The sequence below is a fragment of the Mauremys mutica genome, chromosome 4 (genome assembly GCF_020497125.1).
Source record: "Mauremys mutica isolate MM-2020 ecotype Southern chromosome 4, ASM2049712v1, whole genome shotgun sequence".
Classification (NCBI taxonomy): Eukaryota; Metazoa; Chordata; order Testudines; family Geoemydidae; genus Mauremys; species Mauremys mutica.
In genome coordinates, this window is record NC_059075.1 from 95,475,135 (window position 1) to 95,502,849 (window position 27,715).

The window sequence follows — 27,715 nt, forward strand, 5'->3', positions numbered from 1 at the left end:
GCAAGATTTAGCCCTTAAATTGCAATATGCAACCCATCATCCATTCTGTTCTTCACAAGTCATTTTCTTGCATCATATGAAATACCACCAGATGATATACTTTAGTGCCATAAGAACTGCTGGCACATATGTGCTGGGATTAGGAGTCCTGTTTTCCTATCTAAACAGTGACTTTTCTTCATAATTAATCAATTGCTTGTCCACTGACGTCTGGAAGGGACATATGAGACTCTGGACACAGATTAGTGGGCTCTGTGGGGCTCAGAAACTAACACAACACACTCATTACTTTTCCTTATGCAATTCAGCTCTGTTTAAAGGAAGCTAGAAAATGAAGTTACCTGAAATGGGAGCTGTGACTGTTGGCTGAATAGGATAGGCCTGCTGAACGAATGGCTTTACACTGGAATAAATAGTTACACAAAATCACAAACTATACAATTCACAGTTCATTCAGTTAGTTATATAGCACAAGGAAATACATTGTTAATAATCTTTATGCACACAGATGGCTCTTTCCTAGTAGGCATATTTAAAAGATAGTCAACAAACAGGTTATGATGCAAGAAGGGGTTACCCCAAATGTAAAACAGAGCCTGATTCACAAGTTATTGAGCTTGACAGTGTTCACTTAGGTCAGTGGTTCTCAATCTATTTGCCATTGTGGGCCACAGATGCAGCTCTCTGTATGTTATGTGGGCCGCATCCACATACAATATATATACTACCTGTATGGCCCTGAGGATGTCACATGAGCCGCAGTTGTGTGCTGATTGGCCTGCAAGCCGGTTGAGAACCACTGACTCAGGTAGTAGGGAAGAATAATTCCCTCCACTGCAGAAATTACTGGATAACAGTACCAGAGGTCAGACTAGATGATCATAACGATTGCTTCTGGCCTTCTGTGAATCCAAACCCCACTGAATCCAACAGAAAGACTCCCACTGATTTCAACGCACTTTGGATAAGGCCTATAATGAGAGCTGGGAGGAGGTATTCCACAGATCACAGATCCTGTAGGGCTGGGGCTGAATACGTCAGGTTTACAAGTCTCTTCTCTACATGAAGTGCCTGTTACCAAGATGCCATGCAGCTTCAAACCCCACTGAACAGGGCCAGGCCTTTCATCTAGTTGTTGCTCACGTGAAGTGGTCATTCCCTGCCCTACAGAAAAATAGATTTCTGGGCTATCTTCCCCTACAACTCCCCCCATGTCCTGTATATATTGAAATGAGTGAGGTAAGATTTGTATTGGAAACACACATATACATACACACAACACTATCATATACTTGCTTTATAGTGCAATTCTATACCGGAGGTGGGGTGGGGTGGGGTGATTATTGTCCACAGTTAATATTCAGCTTCTGTCTTACGGAGTGTTATCACTTGTAATGTTTTAACAGGAGCCATATGAGCTATTGTGACTGAAAAGGTTTCTGTAATTGTCTAATCTTCTATTTTCATCTTGCTAAGTATTTGCCTGAATAATATCCTCTGGCAGCGAATTCCACTGACTAGTTATATACTGCATATAAAAGCATTCTTATTCTTCAGACTTACTCTTGCGAGGATCCCGGCTGCCCTGTTTGTATCATTCCTGGCCAAAACTAGAGGGGGTGGGGAGAAAAAGAACTTTGTAATTGCCTTCTTTGTAGAATAATTTCATACATTTATACACAAAATTACTTATTCATTTTGCAAACACAGAGGTAAGTACAATTTGCGCATAAATCCATTGATCTATCCTTTATTTCCTACTGATCGTTGTTAGGAAATAAACTTTGAATTGGCATCAGTTAACAACTTACCCCAGGTGCACCAGGAAATGTAGGACGGGGAATTCCTGGCAGGCCCAGCTTGTTGTGTATAGCAGTAGCTGATACTATCTGAGCGGATGACATTGCTGCCATGTGCTGAAGTGCCTTGTCCTTTGCAGTCTGATCCTTTAACATGACAATTATATGGATTCTTAAAACATTTGGCACAGCAAATCCGGTTAAATAAGTGCAGCTACAAGCAGGTAAGCCAAACTTAAAAGGCCACAGAAAACAAAAAATAGAAAACCATGCAGAAAAATATAGCACGAAGGCTAAAATACACTCGAACTTCCTCAAAGCAAAAATCTCCTCTCAGAGATGCAGGGCAGAGCTGAACTCTCTCCGTCTGCTCTCCTGACATGCAGGGAACTCTGGAAGAGCAAATTGTTCCTCAAGTTCTGCAGATCGGATCCTCGTAGGCAGATCCCTTTGCAAATGTAGAGCTTCCCTGACTTCATCTAAGCTCTGTCTTCAATAGAGGTCTCCCAGTATGACTCTGATTGCAGGACTGGGACCTATGAGAGTTGAGCTCAACCATGCGGATCTGAGAGAATTTGCCCTTAATGAAAACTTTTAAAGAGAACACAGAATTACAGTCACTTGTGAACAGGGCATTATTTCTCTTCATGTTTACAGACAAACATTTCAAATTCTGGTATTCAATATATACCATCACAAAAACAAGGAAACACATTAGATAACTTCCAATTTGAAAAATTTCCATGAATAATTTACAGTGCTTCCAAAAGAACAAAAAAAACCCCTGCTTTCAAGCACAGAGACCTGGCTTTTAAAAAAAAAACAACTGTTTGATTATAGATGTAGGTAAGTGGATGTATTAGGACTATAAAAATAGGGACACGTCAAATTTTGTTACTCTATGGCCAGATCATGGTTCCTCGTTTGTAAATATTGTATTAATAAATGCTAATGTTTAGGTCCACGACTTACAGTGAAGGAACACAGGCAATAATAGGCAAGTTCATTTTTACAAGCAAAGTAGCATGCATGCTAGCAAGGGCGCATGCTTTTATATATGGTACATGAATGTGCATATATGTTCCCTTTAAAGCTTATATGTAGTAGTATTATAGGTGAGCAGTTTCTTCCTTTGAATAGCTCCTTTAGAAACAGCACAGGCTGAGAATACAGTAAAAGCTAGCCAAAAAATCTGCCAAGCACAGCTAATGTACATAATACTTGGTTTAGTTAAAATACTTACCATGCTTGTTACCTGGATACAACAACAAACAGTTTGTTAAAATGCTTGTGTATAACAGAAGATTTTTAGTAAAGTGCTTCACAGTGTAATAAGAGACAAAGGAAGAGCGGTTTGCCCAATATTACATATAAGGTATAAACAAATCATCATTTTCACCAAGGGACTGATTCATCAAAAGATAAAAAAAAGTAAAAACACTTGGGGAACTACGCTCTTCTCCATAGCAGATCTTGGGTGGCGGGTACTGGCCCTTCAGCATGTTTCCATGGCCTTGGTGGGATCCTATGGAAGCTCCTCTGTTGGATGGAGCTCTGTATATTTTGGCCTCTGCTGGTTTATAAGGGACCTGACGGCAGGTGGAGCAGGGGAGTAGCTACTCTCAGCAGCATTCTCCCTTCCACAGCCTGCAGGTTTATAGGCAGAAATCCAATCAAATGTTAATGCTTCTTGAAGCAGCATTAACACCTGTGGACCCATCCATAACTGTTCCTGCACAGCCACAAGGGAAGCACCTGAGAGCAACAGGGTTCCCGTAAAAGCCAAGCTGACAGGGAGAAAAGGACAGTGGAGCGGCTGTGTAGGGGACACCGGGACTCTGAGACTCCTGAGGTCTCAGGAGATCTGCTGATTCAAAAGGCTGACTTCACTAACAGTCCTGCATAGTAGGAAAGAATCTTCTGACTGAAAACTCTAGTAAAAATATAATATGGCCTTCAGACAACATGTGTGGTGTCCTTGATTTCTGACTTGGTGAATTTAGATTTAGGGCCTAAACCTGAAGCCTTTACTCAGGCAAAACCACCACTGAAATTTTGAAATTAGTTGGTTTGAAAGAACCAACAATTTCCTGCACAGCCTCCTCTCTAGGTATGATATATCCAGTGCCTTCACATAAACAGAGCAGCCAATTCATGGGCTTCTTTTTTAATTCCCAAATATACATTGCTCTGCTGTTATATGGAATTTGCTCCTCCGTGAATCTAAACTCTACTGGGGGTTAAATATTCAAATGCTCTGTTTGGGATATAAATGCCTATCTGGGCATTGCTCAAGCCCACAATGAATTATGCTCTTACAGACAACCAAATAAATAAATAAATAAATAAATAAATAAAGCCTTTAAAGAGTTCTATTTTCCTACAGGAGTCGCACTTCAGAGCAGCAAGTCCAGAAATAGCACCTGTGATTTGCCTTGGAGGTAGCTACCCTTTACTAGTGATACATCTGACACTCATGAGTTGCAGGAGCTGTCATAGGAGCTGTGCAATGGAGAGAAGATTTGTTTAAGTTATCGTGGGGGACGAGAAAGGGTAATTTTAAACAAAATCTGATTGTGAAGAGCTAAGTATGTGTGTGTATATATAGAGAGAGCATATATATATATGCGTGAATAAGAGAATGTACTGTTGCTATGTGCATTTAAACACACTGCATTTCATCCCAGAGGCGCATGCCTTTCTGTAGTAGCAATACATTTCAGTCTCTTTAACTGGTTACATTTTGAATTCTGCAAGGCTGGAAGAAGACAAGATCAGCACAGGCAATGCAAGAATAGCCATGAGGGCAAATGTCTCAGAGAGTTATAAAGGTCTATATAAGTTCTTCGACTGGTTTCAATGGAGCCACACAAATAAACATAGGCTGAGAGTCTGACCCTAGTTTAGGATTCTGAGTCTCTGGTCTGGCAAAGTTTTTTAGTTGGTCAGAAAGAAAGTTTTTTCAGAGTTAAAAAATTGCCTGGCTTAACTTCTCTTTCATTTCAAAATCAAATACAAGCAGACAAGAGGCTCTGATTTCCATTGGCCCTGAGCACACATAACTCTAGCGGAAGTCAGTGAGAGCTGCAGCTGATTGACACCTGTAAAACTGGGCCCAAGAAACTAGTCTTCCAAAAAACTGGAATAAATCTCCATTTTAAGGTTCATTTTTTACTTGGATCAGAAAATGAAGCACTGGCCATATTTACCTTAGCTCACTTAAAAATAAATAAAAAATTGCAACAGCATGCATAGCCACATCAATGGCTAACCAATACAAAAGCGATCACTTTGTCCATCAATGAAATGCAGACATTTCTAGGGTGAAACACAATAACTGATTAATAATACATAGCAACAGTCAGAACAGTTTAGGCAGAAAGTGAAGAATACTATATCCAATTAAAATAGCAGGGGGAATTTAGGCAGGCAGATTACAGTAATTACCCAAACTGGAATTTGGCCAGGACACATGGCCTACTCTAACAGAGAATAATGCCATGGGATCTTTAATGACCACAAGGCATCAGGATCTTGATTTTACTTCTTATCAATTTGAATATTGGTTATCAATTTGGAATAGCCCTACTGAAGTCAATGAAGTTACAAATATTTACACTGGGGTAAATGAGAGTAGGATTTGGACCAGAATATCCAGCGTTGCAGTTTCCTTCAGTGCTATGCTGGGATATTGGTTCAGCGTAGACTCAGAAGAAGAGGTTCCCTACAGCATTATTAACATTAATTCCTGCAGCAGCTTAAGGTATTTCTTGGATGAGTCCCATCTGGTACTGACCTGCCCTGACCCTACTTAATTTATGAGCTCTGATGGGATTACTACTGCTCAAGAATGACACTGAAGTAAATCATGGATTTTATTTTTAAAAATCCTCTCTTCTTTTTCTCCCATTACCAAATTCTTGAATTTTGTGATATATAGTTAGAAGCACTAGACTAGATTTAGAGCTCAGTCATACCAGTAAAAAATCTGGAATTCTATTGAAATCACTAGATTTTCCAATGAGCTCAGAATTGGTCTTGCAATTTTTAGCTCACTGTCTCCAATTTGCAGTTATAAGCCTTTTGAAAGATTTTGTGTAGGTGGGTGGGTGTCTGTGTGTGTGCGCGCGCACACACACATGGACAAGGGATAAATTATCAGAATCTAACAAATGGATTATACAACTTTTAATGAATCAAATCCCTGGGGTTTATGTTACACACATTATTTTGGAATGTAGATCACTGTCACATTAGCAGAGAACAATTCTCCAGAATCATCCATTTTACATCCAAATTACAAATTTAAACACATTAAAAGAAACATAGGGTAAAACAAGTTTTACATAATCAGCATTAGGATTTTTGCTTGACTTTCGTTTAATCCAACATAAACAGCAGAATAATCAATCAGTTTACTGTAGTTCTACTAAAAGAAAAAGGATCTGTTATCCTAGAATGATAAATGGGGCTTTCAATCCCACATTGACTAGATGGATTTTGAAAAAATATCTAAGACATAAGAAAATTAAGGGCAACAAAAGATCATGTGAATTCAAAAAGCCCTAAAACCTATCAAATGATTTTTTAGAGACAAAGCTTTTCTTCTAGGAGAAAAATATGATGTGGTGAAAAAGAAACAGCAATTTGCTCACAAAATGGATTTTACAGTATAGCATAAGACACTGACATAAAATAGTTTCCTAATAAGTAATTTTGCAGATGTTATTTCTGCTCATATATTGTATTGATTCAAATAACCTTTGCAATTATTAGCTGTAGCTCCAAAAAGATAAACAAATCGTGAAACTATACAATTGTTCTGGACAAAAGATAGAGAGCTCTTGAATGTTTCCAGCCCTGCTCTCCAATTTGCTTATTATTAGAGAAGACAGTAGTAAATACAAAAGCTGGCTATTTCAGCCAGGCAATAGCTAATGCCAAGAAGAGAATGCGCATTCAAAGCTGTCCCAACTTGCTGCCTAATGAGTAGCAATTAATCCATGTTATTGTATTTCAAAATGCTGAAGACTCCATTCACATCAAAGGGAATTTTTCAAGGCTTTTATCATTGTTCATTTAAAAAGTATAGAGCTATCTTTAGCATTCTATAATTGTCAACAATATTTTTTTATCCCTCAATGTGGAATGTAGAATAATGGATTTTAAAACATGTAATACGTGTGAACTGTAGGCATTTTAATGTTTCTTTTTTGCTTCTCTTTTAATTAATCTTATACTATGAAAGAATATCTAAAATCAAAGTCAAAGATGGGAGTGGATACTGGTGTATGGACTTTTTCTTGAATTCTGTATCCTTGCTCTTTATTTAGGCAAAACTCCCGCTGGCTTCAATAGTAGGTTGTTTTTTTTAATGTGGAGGAAGGATTCAGTTCACCATTAGCATGGAGAAGGGAACATCATTCTCCCACCCTGTCTTGCCTCTTTCTCCATGAGGCTTCCATAACCTTAGAAACATTTTAAAGATGGGGGTGGGGAGGCTAAGATCCCTAAAAAAAACCCTACAATATTTGAAATCCTGGCCTAAAGGAAATAGGATGCATTACCCTCCCTGGCGAGATCTGTGGGACATTCCAGATTGGTGTATTTGAGATGCAGTAACAACGTTTACAGGTAAAAATTTTCCTGAGCGCTAAGATCCACCAATCCAGAGCGATTCCTGGCATTGTGCCTGGTAAATTATTACAAAGACAACCATACTGCACCCTCAAAAATACTTTCCGTTGAGGCTTTCCTCTCACTATTCAGGAAGAGGATGCTGACAAACAGCCTTTACAAGGAGTGGGTAAGAAATATTATCTGTCAGGTAAGCTTCAACAATATGCCAGCCAATTCCTAGAGTAACCATAGCTTTGTGATCTTTACATCCAGTCCTAGAATACTGCCAGAGGATGAACAGCTAATTGGATTCCTTAAATTCCTTAGCAGGAGTGCCAAGTACTCTCTCTCTCTCCATCACTGGCTGGATTCAGGCAAAGGCTAGGTAGGCAGAATGATCTCTTGGTTTAAATTAAACCCTGAAGGTATCTTGGGAACAAAAGTTAGTTATTGCCTAATTTACAATAGTAAAAAAACAGGAACTAAGGTCACTGGGACATCTCCCAGAAGTCCAACACAATGGTTATATGCAAAAATAATTATTAGCTGGGAGTGGGCCAGAGCCAAGACCAGTGGATCCACCACTACCAAGTTCTAGAGGCCTGAAGCTCTGGATCTTAGTTATCTACTATAGACCACCAAATTAGGAAGATGTCTATAGTAGACATCTAAGATCCAGAGCTTCAGGCCTATATAACTCTGTAGTGGTGGATCCACTGGTCTTGGCTCTGGCCCACTCCCAGCTAATAATTTTTTTTGCATATAACCACTGTGTTGGACTTCTGGGAGATGTCCCAGTGACCTTAGTTCCTGTTTTTTTACTATTGTAAAGTAGGCAGTAACTAACTTTTGTACCGGGTCCTCGGCGGCACTTCGGCAGCGGGGGGGTTAAAGTTCCCCATTATTACCAGGTCTTCTGTTTTGGATACTTATGTTATTTGTTTTAGAAATAACTCATAAAAGAAATATCCAAAACACAAGACCTGGTAATAATGGGGGACTTTAACTAATAATATGGCAAAATAGAACTTTTTTTTCCAGAAAGTGGAGAAAGTAACCAGGGGGACAGTTACTTTAGACTTAATTCTGACTGACAGGGACAAATTGGTAGCGAATCTGAAGATGGAAGGCAATTTGGGTGAAAGTCATCATGAAACGACAGATTTCATGATTCTAAGGAAAGGAAGGAGTGAGAGCAGCAGAATAAGGACAATGGACGTCAATAAAGCAGACTTTAACAAACTCAGTGTACTGGTAGGTAAGGTCCCGTGGGAAGAAAAATCTAAGGGAAAAAGAAGTTAAGGAGAATTGGCAATTTCTCAAGAAGACAATATTAAAGGCACTACTACAAACTATACCAATGCGAAGGAAAGACAGGAAGAATAGTAAGAGGCCAAAATGACTCCATCTGGAGTTCGTTAATTACCTGAAAATCAAAAGGGAATCCTACAAAAAGTGGATACATGGACAAATTGCTGTGGAGGTGTACAGAAGAATAGCACAAGCATGCAGGGACAAAATCAGAAAAACTAAGGCACTAAATGAGCAAGGGACATAAAGGGAATAAGAATACATTAGGAGCAAGAGAAATAGGAAGGAAAGTGGAGGTCCTCTGCTTAGTGGGGAAGAAAAGCTAATAACTGATGACATCAAGAAAGCTGAGGTGTTTAATGTCTATTCTGCTTCAGTCCTCACTAAAAAGATTAATAGTGACCAGATACACAACACAATTAACATTAACAAATAAGGGAATGGAATGCAAGCTAAAATAGGGAAAGAACAAGTTAAAGAATATTTATATAAATTGGATGTAGTCAAGTCAGCAGGGCCTGCTGAAATATATTCTTAAGGAATTAGCAGAAGCAATCTTGGAACAGTTAGCAATTATCTCTGAGACCTCCTGGAGGATGGGTGAGGTCCAAAAGACTGAAGAAGGGCAAACCTGGTACCTATTTTTAGAAAGGGGAAAAATGAGAACCCAGGTAATTACAGACCTGTCAACTAGCTTTGATACCTGGAAAGATACTGGAACAAATTATTAAACAATCAATTTGCAAACATCTGGAAGACAATAGAGTTATGAGGAATAGCCAGCATGGATTTGCCAAGAACAAATCATGCCAAACCAATCTATTTTCTCTTTTTTACAGGATTACTGGCCTAAAGAATGATATGGGGGTGGGGGGAAGCTGTGGACATATGTCTTTATTTTATGGATTTGATATATCTTGACACAGTCCCACATAACGTTCTCATAAGCAAACTAAGGAAATGTGGTCTAGATACAATTACCAAAAGGTGAGTACATAGATGGTTGAAAACCCGTATTTAAAGCATAGTTATTCATCGTTTGCTGTCAGACTGGGAGGGCATATCTTGTGAGGTTCCACAGGGGTCAATCCTGGGTCTGAAATACTATTCAATATTTTCATTAATGACTTGGATAATGGAGTAGAGAGTATGCCTATAAAATCTACAGATGACACCAAGCTGGGAAGGGTTACAAGCACTTTGGAGGACAGGATTAGAATTCAAAATAACCTTGACAAATTGGAGATTGATACAAATTCATCAAGATGAAATTCAATAAAGACCAGTGCAATATACTGGGATGCTCTAGGTTTACTGGGTTCTGCCACAACACAGAAGGCTGGACTTGATGACTTCTTGAGATCCCTTCCAGCCCTATATTTCTATGATTCTATTTTCCAGTTTTCATTTCAGCCCCAAATGCCTATAGGAATAGCAACAAAGCAACTACACAGCAGCTCCTCAACATACTACCAGATTTTTGCAAGGGAATTTTGTAAGTGAAAGAACGTTTAGGGAATAATCTTGTGGCAAGGCAAGAGAAAAGGAGACCTAGGAGACTAAGGCTATCAGCCATCTCTGGCTGAACTGATAATTATGGACAGACAGAAGGGATATTTGAATTCTTTCCAAAAGCAAGAAGATTTTCCCCTCACACTGTAGTTGAGAAACGTGATGCTCAGACACAGGTTGTCTTAAATGTCAGTTGGTCTCCTGAACACTACCCATAGCATATTATATAAAAGTTATCTTTGGCCTTTGCTCAGTGCTGGACCACTTGATTCGCCAATAGATAGCACAGCTGGATAATATAGGTGTGAGATACAGGATAACTGCATTCCCTTTGTTACCCCAGATGCTCTGACACTGGTTGTTTTTCATGTGCTGGCTAATACAAACCCAAAAGATGATATTACACATGATGATCTGGTTATAGCAAAATACAAGTAACTGGTCTTTACTGTAGCATGGACAATCAAATGTAAAATCAGGGATGCCAAGAAGTATCCAATCCTTCTTCCACCCCAAACAAATAACGTTTCCCTAAGGTAATTTTCAGCATATGTTGGGAAGCATGGGTGGTTAGATATAGAAATTTTAGTTGTTCCATAAATCAGGTAATTCCACTAATACAAATTATCTAGAGGGTTGAAGTTTCTTCTAAGGTCCAAAATAATCGGTTTCTTCCTTTTCTGAGTGAGTGGTTTCAGCTGCATGAGGAGGTAGAGCAGTAGATGTGTTCCTCACTGAAATTGTATCATCTTCTTTTAAAAATTTCAGCTCCTCCATTGTGGTGGCGGGGGAGAGGAGGAACTGGCAGCTCTAATTTGTCAAGAGATGATTGTGCAGGTAGAGCAGGAGCCAGGTAACAGACACAGAAATGCCAAGTGCAACAAGATGGCAGTGAGGGACCATCTGCTTGGGCAGAGTCTGGGCTTCGCCCCTCTCCCTCTTCCTTCCTTTCAATGTGCTGGACACTCTTCTGAACAAGGAATTTGAAGAGAGGTGTCAAATTGTGTCACTTCCTCCTAAAAGCCAGTCATATAAGGACAGTATTCTGAGTACAGTATAAATACTTCCCTTGAGGCAGTTAGGTGGGGAAATAGGCAGAGTCTTGGCATTGCCCCTTCCCCTCAATGTGCTGGCAAGCATACCTGATCCTGCATGTGTTAGTAAGAGGGGGCTGGTCACAATTGGCTGCTGGTATTGGTTAATTCCTCCACCATGGAGCAAACAGAGAGTGCAGGGAACTGTGCCTCTCAGGGACACATTTCCTTCCTTTTGCTGCCCCTTTCACAGGGCTTGTGAAAATTGAAATTGCCCTTTTAAAAAATTCCTTTCTCCATCCTTGCTGTGTAATTCTTCCACAGACTTGAAGTGAATGTCTTCTGTAGAGCTGCAGGGATAGTGAGACCTGAGTGTGGCGGGAATTCTTAGCACCAGAAGGGTGGCCTAATTTTCACTAGTCCGTTGCTTGTTACTCAGCTGAGGTAGAGCTGCAATCCATCAATCTGCACTGATGGATCTGAGAGTGTAGGAATTAAAGAAACCATTACACAATACATTGTTGTACTAGCAGACTGTTCCTTCTTTACACAGCTCCTTAAAACCAACAGTCTTAGCAGGATACTTTTTTGAGCTCAATTTATGGTAAGTGCCTACAGAAAGGTAACTAGGAAAGGGAACTTTTAAGTATCATTGGAGTTTAGTTTTTTGCCTTGCTCTGTGAACAGCTTCAGTAGGAATCGAAAAGCAGGTGCAGTAATAAAGAATATTTTTGTTTTAAAAATAGTGTCTTTTCATATTTGATGGTACTTTAGGGCAGTGGTCTCCAAAGTGGGGTGCGCAAGAGGATCCTTCGGGGTGCGCGGAAGAGGGTGTGTGCTCAAAAAATTTTTTTACTGATAGGGGTGCGTGATTGGAGACCACTGCTTTAGGGTATGGACAAAAATATGTTTTCAAGTTTTCCAAACACTATGGCCAATTTTTTAGTTAGGTTCTTATTTAAATACCTAAATACAGAGCTAAGTTTTCTGATTTTTAAACTGCTGAGCATTCACAGCTCCTATCTATGTCAATGAGAGCTTCAGGTGCTCAGCACCTCTGAAAATCAGGCCACTTATTTAGATGCTTAGATATGGGTTTAGATACCTAACTTTAAGCACTCAGTTTTGATCATTTTGGCCTAAATTGCTACATTTCTCTGTATTATTGCACCCATGGTTAAAAAGCAGTATGTTTAAGTTGCCTTAGTTCTTCATCAACCCCAACTGCTTAGCCAGTGCAGCTAAAAAGCCAGCCACCACAGCCATACAAGCTTGCCAGCATGCTGCCCACTGCACACTGAAAACCAAATGCTTCTATCAAGTAGGCCTGTTATAAAGCCAGTCTGTTATTTACATATTGCAGTTTCAAGATTGTGGTAAGCTTCCCCAGCACTCACCACTTTGTATTGTGAAATTACTTTCTGAAATATTTTGCTTTTCAGCTAGAACAAAAACATGATTTGTTCTCATTCATAGCCCGGGGTGGGGGGACAACCCACAACAACTCAGCAAAAAGAATGGGGAGGAAAGGGGGAAATAAAAGATTTACAAGTTTCTTTGCTTTTTATAAACAAAAAAAAATAAAAAACTAAAACCTACTTGCATTTCTAAGTAATGTCAGACAACTTTAAAGTAACATAAGATCTCCCTTGGAAAATGTGCAAAGACCTTTATTAATAATTTCCAAGAGATTCCTTTTAGTTTTGGTAGATCTTTCATGGAAAAATGGGGACATGTACAATTCCATTAAGTCAGATTAAACAAACATATTAATATTCCCCCAACATGATGCTGATTGAGAATCTCCAAAGATTAACTAAGATAAATGTAAATATTTTACTTTGAAAGGAATATATCTTCGGGGAATCATGTACAGTAGTTAATTTAAAGTTATATTAGACTGTACTGTGGAAATTTCAGCTTGCAGTTTCTAAAGCAATCCTAAAAACTATACTGTCTGGCACTTAGAGTAAATAATCTATTTTTAAGTATTCTTGAAAGCATTTCAAAAGCACAGATTAAAAGCATTTTGGAATAGAAAAGAAGCATCACAATCCCAATTACCGCTGTGGAAATGTTTTTTGTGTACAAGTGTACAAAAGAAAAAACAAAAAAAACCCCCTTCTTTTATTTAAATACACTAACAATCTAGTACTAAGCTGTTAAAAAACTAACAGGTTAAAAACAATCATGTTTACGTGCTGAGTAGTTACAAAGAGTAGCTCACTTTGTATCTGGAGAGTGTTAAAATTTTTAATATGGATGCTAGTGCAGAAATCAGAGATTAAACACAAAGAAATGTAAACAGCTACCACATGCAAGAAAACTAGGTTACAAGAATCACAGCACCAGGCATTCACCAATCACCATGGAAAACAGGAAATGAAACGCATAGCAACCACAAGCCCAAAAGCAGAAAAGCGCATACCTTCAGCTTGGAATGAAAATCACGAGATTTCCTTCTGGCAAGAACCTGAATGTGACTAGACACCTGCAGGGTAGGGGAAGGGAGGAAAACAAAGGAAAAGCCTGTAACCATGGAGATGAAAAGCCCCCTACAACTGGGCAAGCCAAACGTACCTTAATGGCGGCTTGAATTTCTCGAACTTTCTTTCTTGCTAAGACCTGTATGTGACTAGACACCTACATTGTTCAGATTTATAAAAAAAAAAGAGAGAAGAAAAGAAAAAAGAAAAGAAAAAGAAAAACAAAAAGGAAATCAAATTTAAAATATCTTTTTAAATTACTTTTTTTTGTGGGGGGAAGTTATTTGCATCTTCAGTAAGCTCTGCTGTTAAAGATACTACATTCCCAGCCAGATGCCTAGCTCTTAGCACCAAGCCTTAATAACACAGGCCATCACTGCAGTGACGTGACTAAGGAGAAAAAAGTTTAATCTATCAAGTTATATAGTCTTTTACAGGAGAGAACCAATTAGGTGTGGACCACTTGCTCTTTTGTTACAAATCCTACGACCCCTATAGACAGCCAAAGAGTCCTTACTCATGCAAAGAGTCAACTGGACTTCTTGCATGAATAAGACTAACCATATTCGTAGGGTTTGCAGAATCAGGCCCTTGTAGCATTAAGCATTGAACGAGAGACTTTATTTGACAAAGCATCAAGAAATAGTAACAATAATTTATCGTGTTCTATGACTTCAAATGATTACACCAAGGCTGTGTTTTGAGCTCATTAATAGTGCTACATTTGTTAATAACTGATAAAATATTGACATACTATAGGTCTTAAAGAAACATGAAATAATGCTGCAGTTCTTTATAATATGAATATCGGTCATGCTTCTACCACATTGATAATAAGTGCAGGCAACTCCTTTGAAGTCAATTTATACCAGGTCTGAATGTGGCCACTGTCTTTACATGCACTATGTCAGTGAAAAATATGTGCAAGCATGAGACCCAGTCCCATACTGGATCAATTGTACTGAAAGTTTTGCCTGACTGATGAGGGAGGGATTGGGGGGCATGTTTTGCATTCATGTTTTGCATTCATATGTATTAAAATCCGTTGCGATGATGGGTTAAAGCATAACAACGTAAGAACGGCCAGGCTGAGTCAGGCTAATGATCCCTCCCGCTCGGTATCCTGTCTTCCAACAATGGCCAGTGCCAGATGCTTCAGTGGGAATGAACAGAACAGAGCAATTACCGAGTGATCCATCCCCTGTCATCCAGTCCCAGTTTCTGGCAGTCAGAAGTTTAGGGACACCGGAGGATGGGGCTGACCATCTTGGCTAATAGCCATTGCTGGACCTATTCTCCATGAACTTATCTAGTTATTTTTTGAACCCAGGTATTCTTTTAAATCCTGCCACGCTACAGAGCAACCAATCTAAACAGAAGCTGAGGGCACTTAGAAACTCCAGGTGTTGCTCAGCCCCCTGCAGGCCCCAATATGATTTTCTCTAAACTGCAACAATAACAAAAATTGCTAGAGAAACTTCTCTACCACCATATTATTTATATTAGCGTAGCACCTAGAGACCTGAACTAAGATCAGGGGCCCTAATGTGTTGGGTGCTGTACATACACATAGTAAGAGACAGCTCCTATCCCTGAACAGGTTTGAAGCTAAATAGACCTGATAGATAAAAGGAGGGGGAAAGGAAATATTACTATCATCACTCAGAAAAATCCTTTTGTTGTGGTACCTTAAAGCAACACGTTTGTTACGGGAAAAAACGTATTGTAATATGTAAACAAATTCTGATCCCTGAGGGCCAACTTTACTAGGCTTCTTAATGAAGCAGCTCAGGAACAAGAGTCTGTAGTTATTCAGACTAGTAAGCAAGTTGATAATTCAACATACATACATAATTTTCACAATGGTAATTTTTGTTTTCAGTTTCGCAAGATAATGGTGTCAAAGGTTACATGGTATGCACAATTCTGCAATTTCAATTTTTAATTTTAATTTGTTGAGAGATTCTCAAAAGTAGTGCGTCAAAATATTCATGATGTATTTTATTTATATATGGGGTGGGGGTGGGAGATTTCTCTATTGATTTACATAGAGCTGGGCTGATTTACCCTGGCTGAGGATTTGGTCATGTACTTGAAACCACTGAGTTGTAATGTGCTCTGAGCTGCACCTGTGCACCCCCAAGTTCATGGGGGTTGTCCAGGTATAACAGAAGAGAACTTGGAGCTTTCGTCCTTTGCTATGGATTTCTTTGTCAATGTGGTGTTTGTTCCATCTCTAGGAATTGCAGTTTCTCTCCTTCCTCATGGCTTTTTTTCATCCCTTGTACTTTATATTGCTTCCTAATTGACAAAGAACATCACCCGGGGGAAAATGTCACCCAATTCAATGTGCTTTAAATACGAGCATTGGCAGCAGGCCATCTTCGTTTGTGCTGACTCAGCATTACTTTTCACCACAGTCAAAACACTCATTGCGTGCCTGAATAAAAGCCTCTCCCCCTTCTCCCCATTCCCCCATAACACACACTAATAAGGAGACCTGGAAGCTCGTGCTCAAAGCTAAAGAAGGAAAGGGACGGTGTCATTTGCAAACTTTTTACACTAGTGAACCAGTTTAGTAACTTCAACACAAACTACACAAAGGTTATGTGGGCATTTGTGAGATGGCTAATCACTGTGACTATAACAATTAAAGGATCTAGTCATATGTGATAACTTAACTGATATGTGATAATCTTCTGAAAAAGATTAAAGACTGGTAGAGGTTTATGCTGACTTACTTATGAACAAAATCTTATTGTGGTTACAGAACAACAGCACCCATAGCTCTTATGGAAACAACTCTATTTCACCCACTGACCATGAATAGGGAGCATGAGTAGAACGAGTCCTCTGAATACTCATTATTTATTATTTTTCATATCCACAGCTAGTAACTTTCTTGTTTAGGTGAAGTGGCCAGACATTTAATTGTTCCATTATTCACCATATGAAAACAATGGTTAAATTCTATATTTTCTTTATATGCAAATGATGCAAGAATGAATATGGCTTATGTTAGTTTGACTTCTGAAATGCTCTTTTCACTAAGAGGTAATAGCTACATATGTAGAGAGATTAATATGGAATGTGCCCAATAAATGGTCACTGAAATGATGAACAGATCAAACAATGAATTTTTAAAAAGCACATACTTAATCATAACAGTGAAATCAATGCATTATCTCAACAGGGCTGAATCACTGATAGTCACTGCAGCCAAAAATGCCACATTTTGTCATTCGCTGACATGCACACTTTCCAATTGGGTTGTTTTACCTGTTTCCTGGTCCGTGTCTTCCCTGTTCTAAGTTTGATGTATCTGGCTATCAATTCATTCCTACCTGAAATGAAGAAGAATTTACAATTCTGTAAATGGAGCTATCAAACAGCATGATTTAAAAATATAAGATCTACAAATGTGAGGATAGTCTGAATTTTATATAATCTGATTTTCATTTATAGAAGTGGCATTCATCAATATTTTTATCATTTACTTTTCTTTCCTTAATAGAACATTACAGACAAGGTATATGTATATAACAAACAAGGTATATGTATATAAATAAAATATAATCCTACTTGAGTCCTGCAAACACATTAATGGAAACCTCAACTAGACAGTGAAAAGTTGAAGACACATGTCCCAGTGACTGTGCAGCTCCTTAGTGGCTGTAATCCTTGATTCCCACTGTTTTAAGAGAGGGTGGCCGCTTGCTGTGGATTTCTCAAGTTCTGCTCTGTGACTTTAGACAGACACACAGGCCAAAATTTCCAAATGCGAGTTTATAAACTTGGACATCTAAAGGAGCAGATGATTTCCAGAGGATCTAATGCCGCTACAACTTCCAAGCTGAAAATCTGGTCTCTTCTTTAGTTAGGGTGACCAGTCAGCAAATGTGAAAAATTGGGACGGGGGTGGGGGGTAATAGGAGACTGTATAAGAAAAAGACCCAAAAATCGGGACTGTCCCTATAAAATCGGGACATCTGGTCACCCTATCTTTAGGTCTCCTACCTTTGGAATTCTGGTGCGAGCATTTTGGCCTTAACTACTCTGTGTCTGTTTCCCATGTTTAAAATGAGGCTCAGAAAATATATCCACCTTGCTGAGGTTTTGAGATGATTGGATAATTACTTTGTAAAAGTGCTTTGAGATCCTCCAATGAAAGAAGCGCCGATCCTGATTCAGCAAGGTACTTAGGCACATACTTAACTTTAAGCAAACAAGTTCTTGCATTGACCTGCTTAAATAACTTGCTTAATAGAGGACTATAAGCACACTTACTTATTTTAAAACTCTAGTTCAGTTTTAAACATACTCTTTGAACACAGGATTTCAAAGTCTAAAGTTGGTCTGCTTTCTCAGCCAGAAAGCATGGTGTTTAATGCAACTAAAATTTTCTTTAAAAATCTCCCTCATAAACATTACTGACATCAAGGTTAATGAAGTTTCTATGATGTCCTATTCATTTTCACTTTATATTATATAATATAATCTCCACATGATCTGTATTATTCTCACCATGTTGAACAAATGTTATGCTAATTTAGAGTCATGTTTGTGTTAAACACAAGGTAAAGTAAGCAAGGTACCAGTGAGAATGAGAGGACTTAAGTTAAGAGGGTTTTTTTAATTGCAGGTTGAAGACTAAGGTATTAGTCTCACCACCCACTGGGTCACTTTGAAGTTAGCTAGCAGGGTGTCTGACTAGAAGGTGCAGTTAGTTGTTATGTCCATATCAGACAGATATCCAAATTTGTACTGGTTTGCTGTTGTGGGGGCAGATACAGACATTTTTAAATAAGGAACCTACATTGGAAGAGGCACCTGTTAAATGGAGCATGTAACCAGGGCCACACACAAGTTTTTTGGGCCAGGGTAAAATCTAAAACTAAATCACCCAAACCAAAAAATTATCAGTGCAAAAACACTGAGGGAAGGCTGGTGGGGAGGGAGGCATGTTGGAAAGACAGCCTGCCCCACACTCAGCTACAGGCCTGAGGGGCTGGGCCTGGTTCCACATAGGTGTTGCAACCTGGCACATGGGATCACAGCGCCACTCATGATGGGGGGTGGGCAGCCAGGCCAAACTCGAGTGAGTGATGTTGTGACTTGGTGCATGGGGTTCGGCTGAGCCAAATTTGAATGGCTCTGTGACCCCCTGGCCTAGGTCACAAGCCCACTTACTCAAATTCCATGGGCTTGGGGGCCCTCTCAAATAGTGAGTCTAGGGCAGTGGTCCCCAACCTTTTCGTCTGGCAGGCGCCAGACGAAGGACCACTGAGGCGGTGGAGCACCCGCCGAAATGCTGCCGAATTTCGGCGGCGACGCTTCTCGATGACGTCGCTTGCCATCGACAAGCGATGTCATCGAGAGACGTCCCCGCCGAAATTCGAGAGTGACGCCTCTCAATGACGTCACTTGTCGACGGCAAGCGGCATCATCAAGAGGCATCCCCGCCGAAATTCGGAGGTGACGCCTCTCGATGACATCACTTGTTGGCGACAAGCGTCATCATCGAGAGGCGTTCCCGCCGAAATGCCGCTGAAATTCGGCGGCATTTCGGCGGGTGCTCTCCCGGGGTCCAGGAAGCAGGCGCATTAAGATGCCCCCACGGGCACCATGGCGCCCACGGGCACCGCGTTGGGGACCACTGGTTTAGGGGAAACTGCTCCTTTTGCCCATCCTCTCTGGGAGGGCCTACACATAACACAATTATTTAAACTAGGCTCCCCCCCCGCTGCTGCCTTCCCCCACCACCTTCCACTCTAAACCTAATTTTACATCTTTTCTGGAAAGTGTCACCTCCAGCAGTGGAACACTCCCGTCCCTTTTGTAGTTTATTCATATTCTCTGTGCATAGATAGATGAATGTGAAAAGTGGATCTGCACTCCCTTTGCTCCCCTTCAGTTTGGGCCTGGACTACATGTCAGAGCTATCTGGAATAAGTAATTACGGTGGTGATGCAAAGTTAGTGACTACATTACAGGACATTTAAGGCCAAACTTCAAAAACCAAATTTTATACGTGCAAATAGTTACACAATAGCCTAAATCTGCATACACAAAATCAGCCAAATGAGCAGTTAGCTGTCTAATTAGATGCAAAATCTCATCATTAGGCAGGCTGAAAACAGATCCCTGACAGCAATTCTGCAACGCACTATGTCAGGACGGTACAACCTATTTTCAGGGAACAATAGCCCTGTCCTATTATCCTGAGTAATTCTCAAGTATTCTTTGGTGTTAGCCAAAATATAAATTAAAAATTAATTAAATATTATTAAATTAAAAATTCTGGAAGGAGATTTTAAATGTTACACTACCTACACAATCAAATTGCAACAAAATCAAGAGTAGCAGCACTTATACGATACAACAAAATGGATAGTCCTTGTCAATCTAGTAGTCTTCACACATCTTATATTACTGAGCAAGTTAGCAAAAGAGTAAAAGTCCTGCTAATAGTTCTGTCATTCAGAGCCCAAAACATCTCCTCTGTGTTGCTCTCCCTATGTAGGAGATATGGACAGCTTTTTTTTTTTAAACAGCTACATTATTTTTATTTAAACATTATATAATACTACCCAGAGCCTAGAGCTGACTGCAGCCTGCTTTCTGCAACCCAGAGCCCCGCCTTCCAACATGGAGGATGATATTTGGTTTCTGTAGCAGCATCCCACGACCTTAGATAACACCAGATACTCCAAATAACAGAGCTAACTGCACAACTGTTCCATGATTGTCAGCCAGGGAAGGAAAATGGTCTAGTTTTGCTTTGAAGCCACAATTCATGGAGAAAACAGCACTAACGTGGTAAAACAGGGAAACGATCATCTAGAAGTAAAAGGTGGGTGAATGGTCAAGAGACTGAGGCCTGAGCAATGGGAAAGGGCAGGGAAAACCCAAATAAAACAATGTCTTCAACACACTATATTGCAGATACACCAGGTCAGCAGCTTCAAGCAACCTTCCCACAATGGTTTTGTACCCCTACACATCCACATTGTCCCTTTAATATGTATTAGGGTAATACAGTGAGTGAAAAACTGCTGAGAAATGAAAAGAGAACAAGGAGGGTGAAGGATTATCACTGTCTTTAATTAGGGAACTTGAACAGTGCAAAGGCTCTGGAACCTGGCAAACTTCAGGGAGCCGTGTATGGTTTATCTGTTTGGCCAGGACTTAACAGAGTTGATGTGTTCTTCAGTGTGGCAAGCTGTGAGGAAATTTTACTTAATTTAAGTGCACCTTTTGCTTAAACTAGAGGAGGTGGCCTGCTGTGGAAGCAATGGGAGCCACTTATACATCTTTCAATAAATACATGAATAAAATACTCAGGCCCAGTTCTTCAATGCAACAAGGTATAAAAAGTTGCCTTAGAGGGAAAGCTGGTGATTCCCATCATGTAAGAAAATCCTTAGTGTAAAGGCAGCATCATCAGCTCTATAGCCCCACATTTTGCATTCATGACAGGCTTGGTGTGGGGGTAGAGTGCTCTCATCAATCCTTAGCCAATGAAGTAGTCCTCATGAGATCATGGCAGTTGGCCTAAGTCACACTTGAGGAAGGAGCTGATAAACAACTTCAGAATATATATTTGTACCACTGTGTGTAAATATATTTAAAAAGTGGCCCTTTGCTGATACTCTGGAAGATTACTTATCTAGAGTGAGTTTTATATTAAGATTAGGCATTGCCTTGAAAATGGAGTTTAGAATGAAAATGGTGCTGGTTATCTAGGGGTTGAAAATTTTACCCAACACATACCAGCTCAAGAACTAAATCTATTCATCTGGCCTAAATTCACCAGCACCCCAAGTCATTCCCCCATTCTAAACTATCACCACATTTTTGTCCTTGGTCAGAGTCAGGGTAAAGGGGAACGGAAAGACAGCTTAGAGCCACTGAACATGAACTGAGCAGAGCTGATTGAGCCCAAGCTGCCACCTGCCCTGAGGAAAATTTCACTAATCAATAAGCATGAACAATAACACTTCTTAATACACACAAATTATACATTCATTGTGGTATTTAGAATCACAACCCCCTCAATATTATCCAAATTGTTGAAGCTGAGATGCAGTAATTCACCTGAAAGAAATTTTAGGCATTTCTATTATTTCATTTAAAACACTGTTATGATCTGTACATAATTCTCCTCTGATCTAATACTGCCACACTCAAGTATTAAAAAATAAGATTTTTTAAAAAATTGTCATGATTTTTAAGTCAAAGTTGGTTTGACCATTTAGTGGTCATGTTTTCAAGCTTTTCTCCTCAACCATGAGGGCTAGACACTTTTTTTAAATGAAATTTGTGATGGTCATATAATCACCTGACAGGAGCTGAAGCTTTTAAAAAACCCACCAAATATTGCAAGGCTAATATTCAAACATTGCCCCTAATCTGACTCCCATCTGCACACAAATAGATAGCTTGAGTTAAGTGGTGCTCAATACTCAAGCTAGCTGGCCCATCCTGGGGCATGGGTGACTAGAGTGCTGCTTCGCAGTTTGGTTGTTCTCTCTCATGTTAGGATAGCTTGATTCTTGCATGAGTGCCATTACTTGAATGTAGTAATGTGAGCTAACAGTTGTAGTGAGACAAACCCTAAGCGACAGAGCATACAAGATAACCAAGACCTTACAAATCTTCTAATGGCCATAGTTTTCCTTCAGGGGAGAAATGAGCCCCAAGTCTAATCAGGGAAGAAGATACTTCTGCCTTAGAAGTCTCAATAATATACCAATATCAGTCTAGCCAGTGTTATCTGAGAAGCCTTAACTAACTAAGCCTTTCTTAGACTCCACCTGTAAAATAAACATTGCCTAACACATGAAAGGAACTAGAACTCTCCAAATAAAAGTTTAGGGCCTTTGTGTTATCTGCTAAGCAACACATTCTCTCTTTTTCCAAAATCAGACTGGGTCAGAAACTGACCAAACATGGAAATGGAGGGAATTTTAAGGAAGCAAAGGCAAGACAGGATATTCCTAAAACACACCCTGTCTTTGTGAAGTAGCAAGAGGCTGAAACAAAATGGGACTCAAGGAACCACCTACACCAGATATTAGAAATCCTAGGAGTTGCAAAGTGTCCCTGATTAGATATGTATGTGCTTCTCCAAGAAGAGTATGTTTGTGGTAATGTTTTCTCCACACATTCTCTCTTTTTCCAAAATCAGACTGGGTCAGAAACTGACCAAACATGGAAATGGAGGGAATTTTAAGGAAGCAAAGGCAAGACAGGATATTCCTAAAACACACCCTGTCTTTGTGAAGTAGCAAGAGGCTGAAACAAAATGGGACTCAAGGAACCACCTACACCAGATATTAGAAATCCTAGGAGTTGCAAAGTGTCCCTGATTAGATATGTATGTGCTTCTCCAAGAAGAGTATGTTTGTGGTAATGTTTTCTCCACCCTTCTCCTAACGGCTGAAAAATAATATTTATGGAGATTGCCAAGTGGAAAAGAAACCTCACGCTCATGAACTGGAAATGTTCTATTCCTTCTTGTCTTTTGTTATGAGAATCAGTCTCCTCCTTGGAATTTTTTGGTTCAGGTATCAGACAGTCTTGGGAAGGTGCCCAGTGAGATAAGGCACATCTCCAGAGCAGAGGAATCTTACTGAGCCTATTCCAAGGGATATGGAGACTGGAGGAAAAGCCTCCCTTCCTCAGAAAGGGCCAAGACCATGGGGGATTAAATTTCATTTTTTTTAAAGAATGTTTGATGTGGGTTTGTTTAAAAAAGAAAATTCAAGTTTGTAGGCTTCTTCCAGACCCACCTGTAAAATAAGTTTTAAAAAAAATTACAAGTTGTCCCTTGGTTGATACAGTGGAAGATACATTTTAAAACTAGAGCAATATTTTGTACTCATTCTAGAAACTACTTGGAAAACAGTAGCATATCAAACTTTTCTCCCTGCAGAGTTAGGAAGACATCAGTGTATTAGTTGTATTTGGAACAAATTTGAAATATTTCTTTCACAGCCATGAGGGTAAGTGACTTTTTTTATTTAAATGAAAGATTAAATTACATGGAAGTTGACAGCACTCACTCTGAAGAGATTTCTATTCTCCACGGGAAAGCAGAATTTTCAAATCTTTCTGATATAAGCATGCTATACAATGCAAAGAAAACTCTTTAATAATTGTGGCACTAGCAGACACTATTATTATGCAGCATATATTTACACACACAAATATACCACACGAATGGAGCAACATTCTGTTTTCAAAATATTTTTATCTTCAAATAGTTGTGAAAAAAGTACTTTCCATAATTCACACTTCACGATTCAGTTGAAATTCACACACCCACACTGAAACTATGGACACTCAGCTGCAGATCCTCAGCTGGGGTAAATTGCCACAGAGCTATGGCAATTTGTACCAGCGGTGGATCTGCCCCATAAGCTAGCAGACCAGGTTTCATTCCATTCTCTAGGCATGATCTATCATTCCAGTATTATGCTGAAATCAGTCGAGTTACACCAGCGCAGAACTGGAAGAAATGCAGGGATGAACTGTGCCCTCTAGCTTTATAGCTGCAGGGCAGTGTGGAGTTTTGCAATCTCTTTATTTGGAAAGTTAATGACACAAATTAAAACATTGCACCCAAAGCCCACGATAATAGCTGCCTTCAAAATATGTGTGCTAATAATAAATAATATATTAAGTATAGAAAATTAAACCATTTAATAACTTGAAAATGGGTAGGGAATGAAAAAAGTTCTCATATTCAGTAGCAAAATACAAATAATTAGAATGAAAAAATAAGCAAACTTGAGATTCCTCTTTTTATGTAACTATATATTGTTAATTTCCCCAAATAACAAATGGTATTTCAGATACATGCATGGGTATTGCTCTGTGTTTAGGACCTCATTACAAACATTTATTTACAAAGATTTCATACCCAAAACAGTATTCTCACCATGGCCAAGATTTTCAGTAGTATCTAGTGGTTTTCGAGTACCTGAATTTTTGACTGCCCAACCAGAACCCCCTAAGGAGGGCTGATTTTTAAAAGTTCTGAGCACCCAGCCTTAGACCAAATCTTGTTGTCAATGGGAATTTTCCTTGACTGAGGACGGAATGCCAAATCCTTATGCGAGACCTCTTACAAACTTCACTTGGACAATTCATGTAAATAAAGGAAGCAGGATTTGGCCTCTTTGTTTTGTCGTGCAGGAGGGCCTGCTCCAAATACCACTGAAGTTACTGGGAGTTTTTTCCACTGACTCCAGTGGGAGGTGGATTGGGCTCTATTTGCTGTTTTGCTCTACTAGAACTTGATTCTGAGTACACCTCATTGATGGCAGTGGGAGTTGAGGGTGCTCAGCACTTCACATGAGTAGTCAGCACTTTGCAGGATTGAGCCCTGAACTTTTCCACTCTATTTTGCAAGCATAAAATGAAGCTCTTGGAGCATTTGCCCAAAAGTGTATGTGGTGTTTTCTAAAGACACTGTAAAGCCAAATTAACTAACAAGAAGTGTCTTGTAGATAAAAGAGCGCTAAAAGTCAAGAACTGGTTAAACAGTTTAAATGCGCAAGTAAGACATCCTCTATTTAAACGTTATGGGCAAATCTATTTTAAGCTTTTAAAAATATTAAGGGCAGGTGTTTAAGTCATCCACATACTGAGTTTTAAGAAGGCTTAGGGTAGGGGGTTGGGCTCTGCTTCCTATGCAGGCAGCATTTTGTTCAGACAAGCTTACTGCAGAAGGTCACATGACATAGGCCAAATAAACAGCATCTGGGGATTTTCAATTACAGACCTTCACCCAGCATGCCTGCACTGTAATCTCTACCAGATGAGGCTCAGGCCTCACTATTTTCAATAATTCACACACTGTGTACACATAACATGACAATAAGGGCATTCATGCAACCGCCTGATTCGCACATCAAAGCTCCCAAATGGCCAGCTGTAAGCATGCTTACTGCTGAATAATTCATTCTTTTCACAGGCTTGAAAAAACGCTCAGCAGGAGTTGGCAAGCTTGTGTTCTTTCCTGTGTGGTATGCTAAACTCAATTTTTGAAAGAGGTACAGGCCCACTAAAAAGAGTCAGAGATCCAACCATTTGAATATATATTTGTGAGCATTCAGATGGTCGCTTTAAAAAAAGCAATCAACTAAACAAGCTAAATTTCCAAGTGGAGGAGAGGGAGATAAGATGAAAAAGCGGACACATTTCTGGGGCAGGTGTTTATTAAAAATAAAACAGCTATTTTAATGTAAGATTTCTGTATTGCATAAATTATACGAACATGAATATCTCATACTCATCAGATGCTTAACAGTTTACAAATTCACCTAACTTAACATTTCCATGTATCTAGCATAGTTTTTTCTACTGTATCACAATATGGGTTTTATTTCACTCGTATATAAAATATGAAAAATGCAAAAACACAGAAGTCAACCTTGAAAGTCCTGAGTAGGGTTCTTATACAACTGGACATAAATAAATCCTTTCTCTGTTTGAATTTTTAACAGCATATTTGGAATTTTGCAGCTATATATTTTCTAAGCATTCAGCTCACTATGTTTTTTGATAATAGTGACAAATTACTGCACAAAATTTCACAGATTCTAATTACTTTTTGTGCTATGTTTCTATATACTAAAGCACTATTTCGTAAAGAAATAGCCTGCTCCATAGTATCAAGTTTTCTTATCTGTCAATCAACTCCAGAACCAGCAGGATCAGCTAGTCGTGACCTCCCCTCATAGCAAACACATGCTGCTTACCAGCTGTGGACTGTGTATTTTTACACCCTTTTCTCTATCATTCAGAATGGTTTCCTCTTAATCACAATAATCCCAAAAGTGCTAAAACATATCAATCGTCCTTTAAGCCCTGCCTACAAAAGGCCAGCCGTCCTGCCTTTATGGGCTTGTCCAACAGCAGCTGATACTTCATTCAACTACAAATCCAATTTAGCAGTTACAAGAGGTTTAGCATCACTGGAAAAATATTGGTGTTGATCCTGTGCTCTTAAGTCAGCAAATATTCCTTTGCCATATTGTTTTGCTTTTTCTGTCATATTTGCATTTCAGATGAATTTCCCTAAGTGACTCCAACAGAATTTAACCTCTAAGCTGACAATATTTACAGCCAATCAAATAGAGATTTTTTCAAATTCATTTACAACAGTTACAGAAATATAAAGCTATTAATATTCTAAGTGTTACCCAAGTTGTAACATAATTATTCACTCAAAGCCACAAATCACATTTCATATAGATGAACTGTACAAAAAAATATTTGCTATATTCCTGTGGTGAAGTTGCTAGTGATCTTTCACTTTTACATGGAAGATCATTTGAATTTCCAAATTATCTGATGAATACAATCATTTAAATTCCCCGCTTTCATTTGTTATTTAAAGAGCACCATAAATACAGAGCTTCACAAAACAAAGATGGAGTCCCTGTCCAGGGAGTTTACAATTAAAGGGCCAGATTCTGAAAAGCCATTTTGCAAATCAATGGGATCACATGCCTAGAGCTTGATTAGCACTTAACAATGTGAGTTGGGGCAGCGCATAGTTGTGCTGCCCTAGGAACAGAATAGGGGCCTGCTTCCCCCTGGTTCCACAGGGAACGTAATCTGCACCATACCTATACCTGGCAGAGAATATTCCTTCCTCTGTGCTCACTCATCATTGCAAGGCTGAAACCAACGTTCTGTCCATGCCCCTACCCATGTCCTCTCTTGTGCAGATGGGGGAGAGTGGATCAATGGCTGCTTTTCCCCCTAAATTGTGACCTGTGTAGGCTGCCAACATAGGGAAGTAATGGGATGTCTTACATACCCTTATTCCCTCCATGGACACACAAGCCAGCTCATGAGTGAACTCATAAGGATGTGCAGAATGTGGCCCTACATTTATACAGGAACAACAGGAGGAAGAGATAGACATAGGAAGGAG

The 27,715-nt window shown here is 39.4% G+C and overlaps 1 protein-coding gene across 2 annotated transcripts in view; it reads right to left on the reverse strand.

The window, feature by feature from the left end:
• The window catches only part of TEAD1 (TEA domain transcription factor 1), a 211,213-nt gene that overhangs the window by 53,728 nt on the left and 129,770 nt on the right, over positions 1 to 27,715 (reverse strand). The window contains exons 4-10 of one of the 2 annotated variants that reach the window (XM_045015094.1): positions 17,041 to 17,105; positions 13,856 to 13,918; positions 13,704 to 13,766; positions 3,043 to 3,054; positions 1,812 to 1,946; positions 1,564 to 1,610; positions 342 to 403 (exon numbers count right to left, since the gene is read on the reverse strand). In XM_045015094.1, the coding sequence (XP_044871029.1) occupies positions 342 to 403; positions 1,564 to 1,610; positions 1,812 to 1,946; positions 3,043 to 3,054; positions 13,704 to 13,766; positions 13,856 to 13,918; positions 17,041 to 17,105 (447 nt within the window). The remainder of the gene's footprint in view (positions 1 to 341; positions 404 to 1,563; positions 1,611 to 1,811; positions 1,947 to 3,042; positions 3,055 to 13,703; positions 13,767 to 13,855; positions 13,919 to 17,040; positions 17,106 to 27,715) is intronic. The other variant, XM_045015095.1, reaches the window with a different exon arrangement.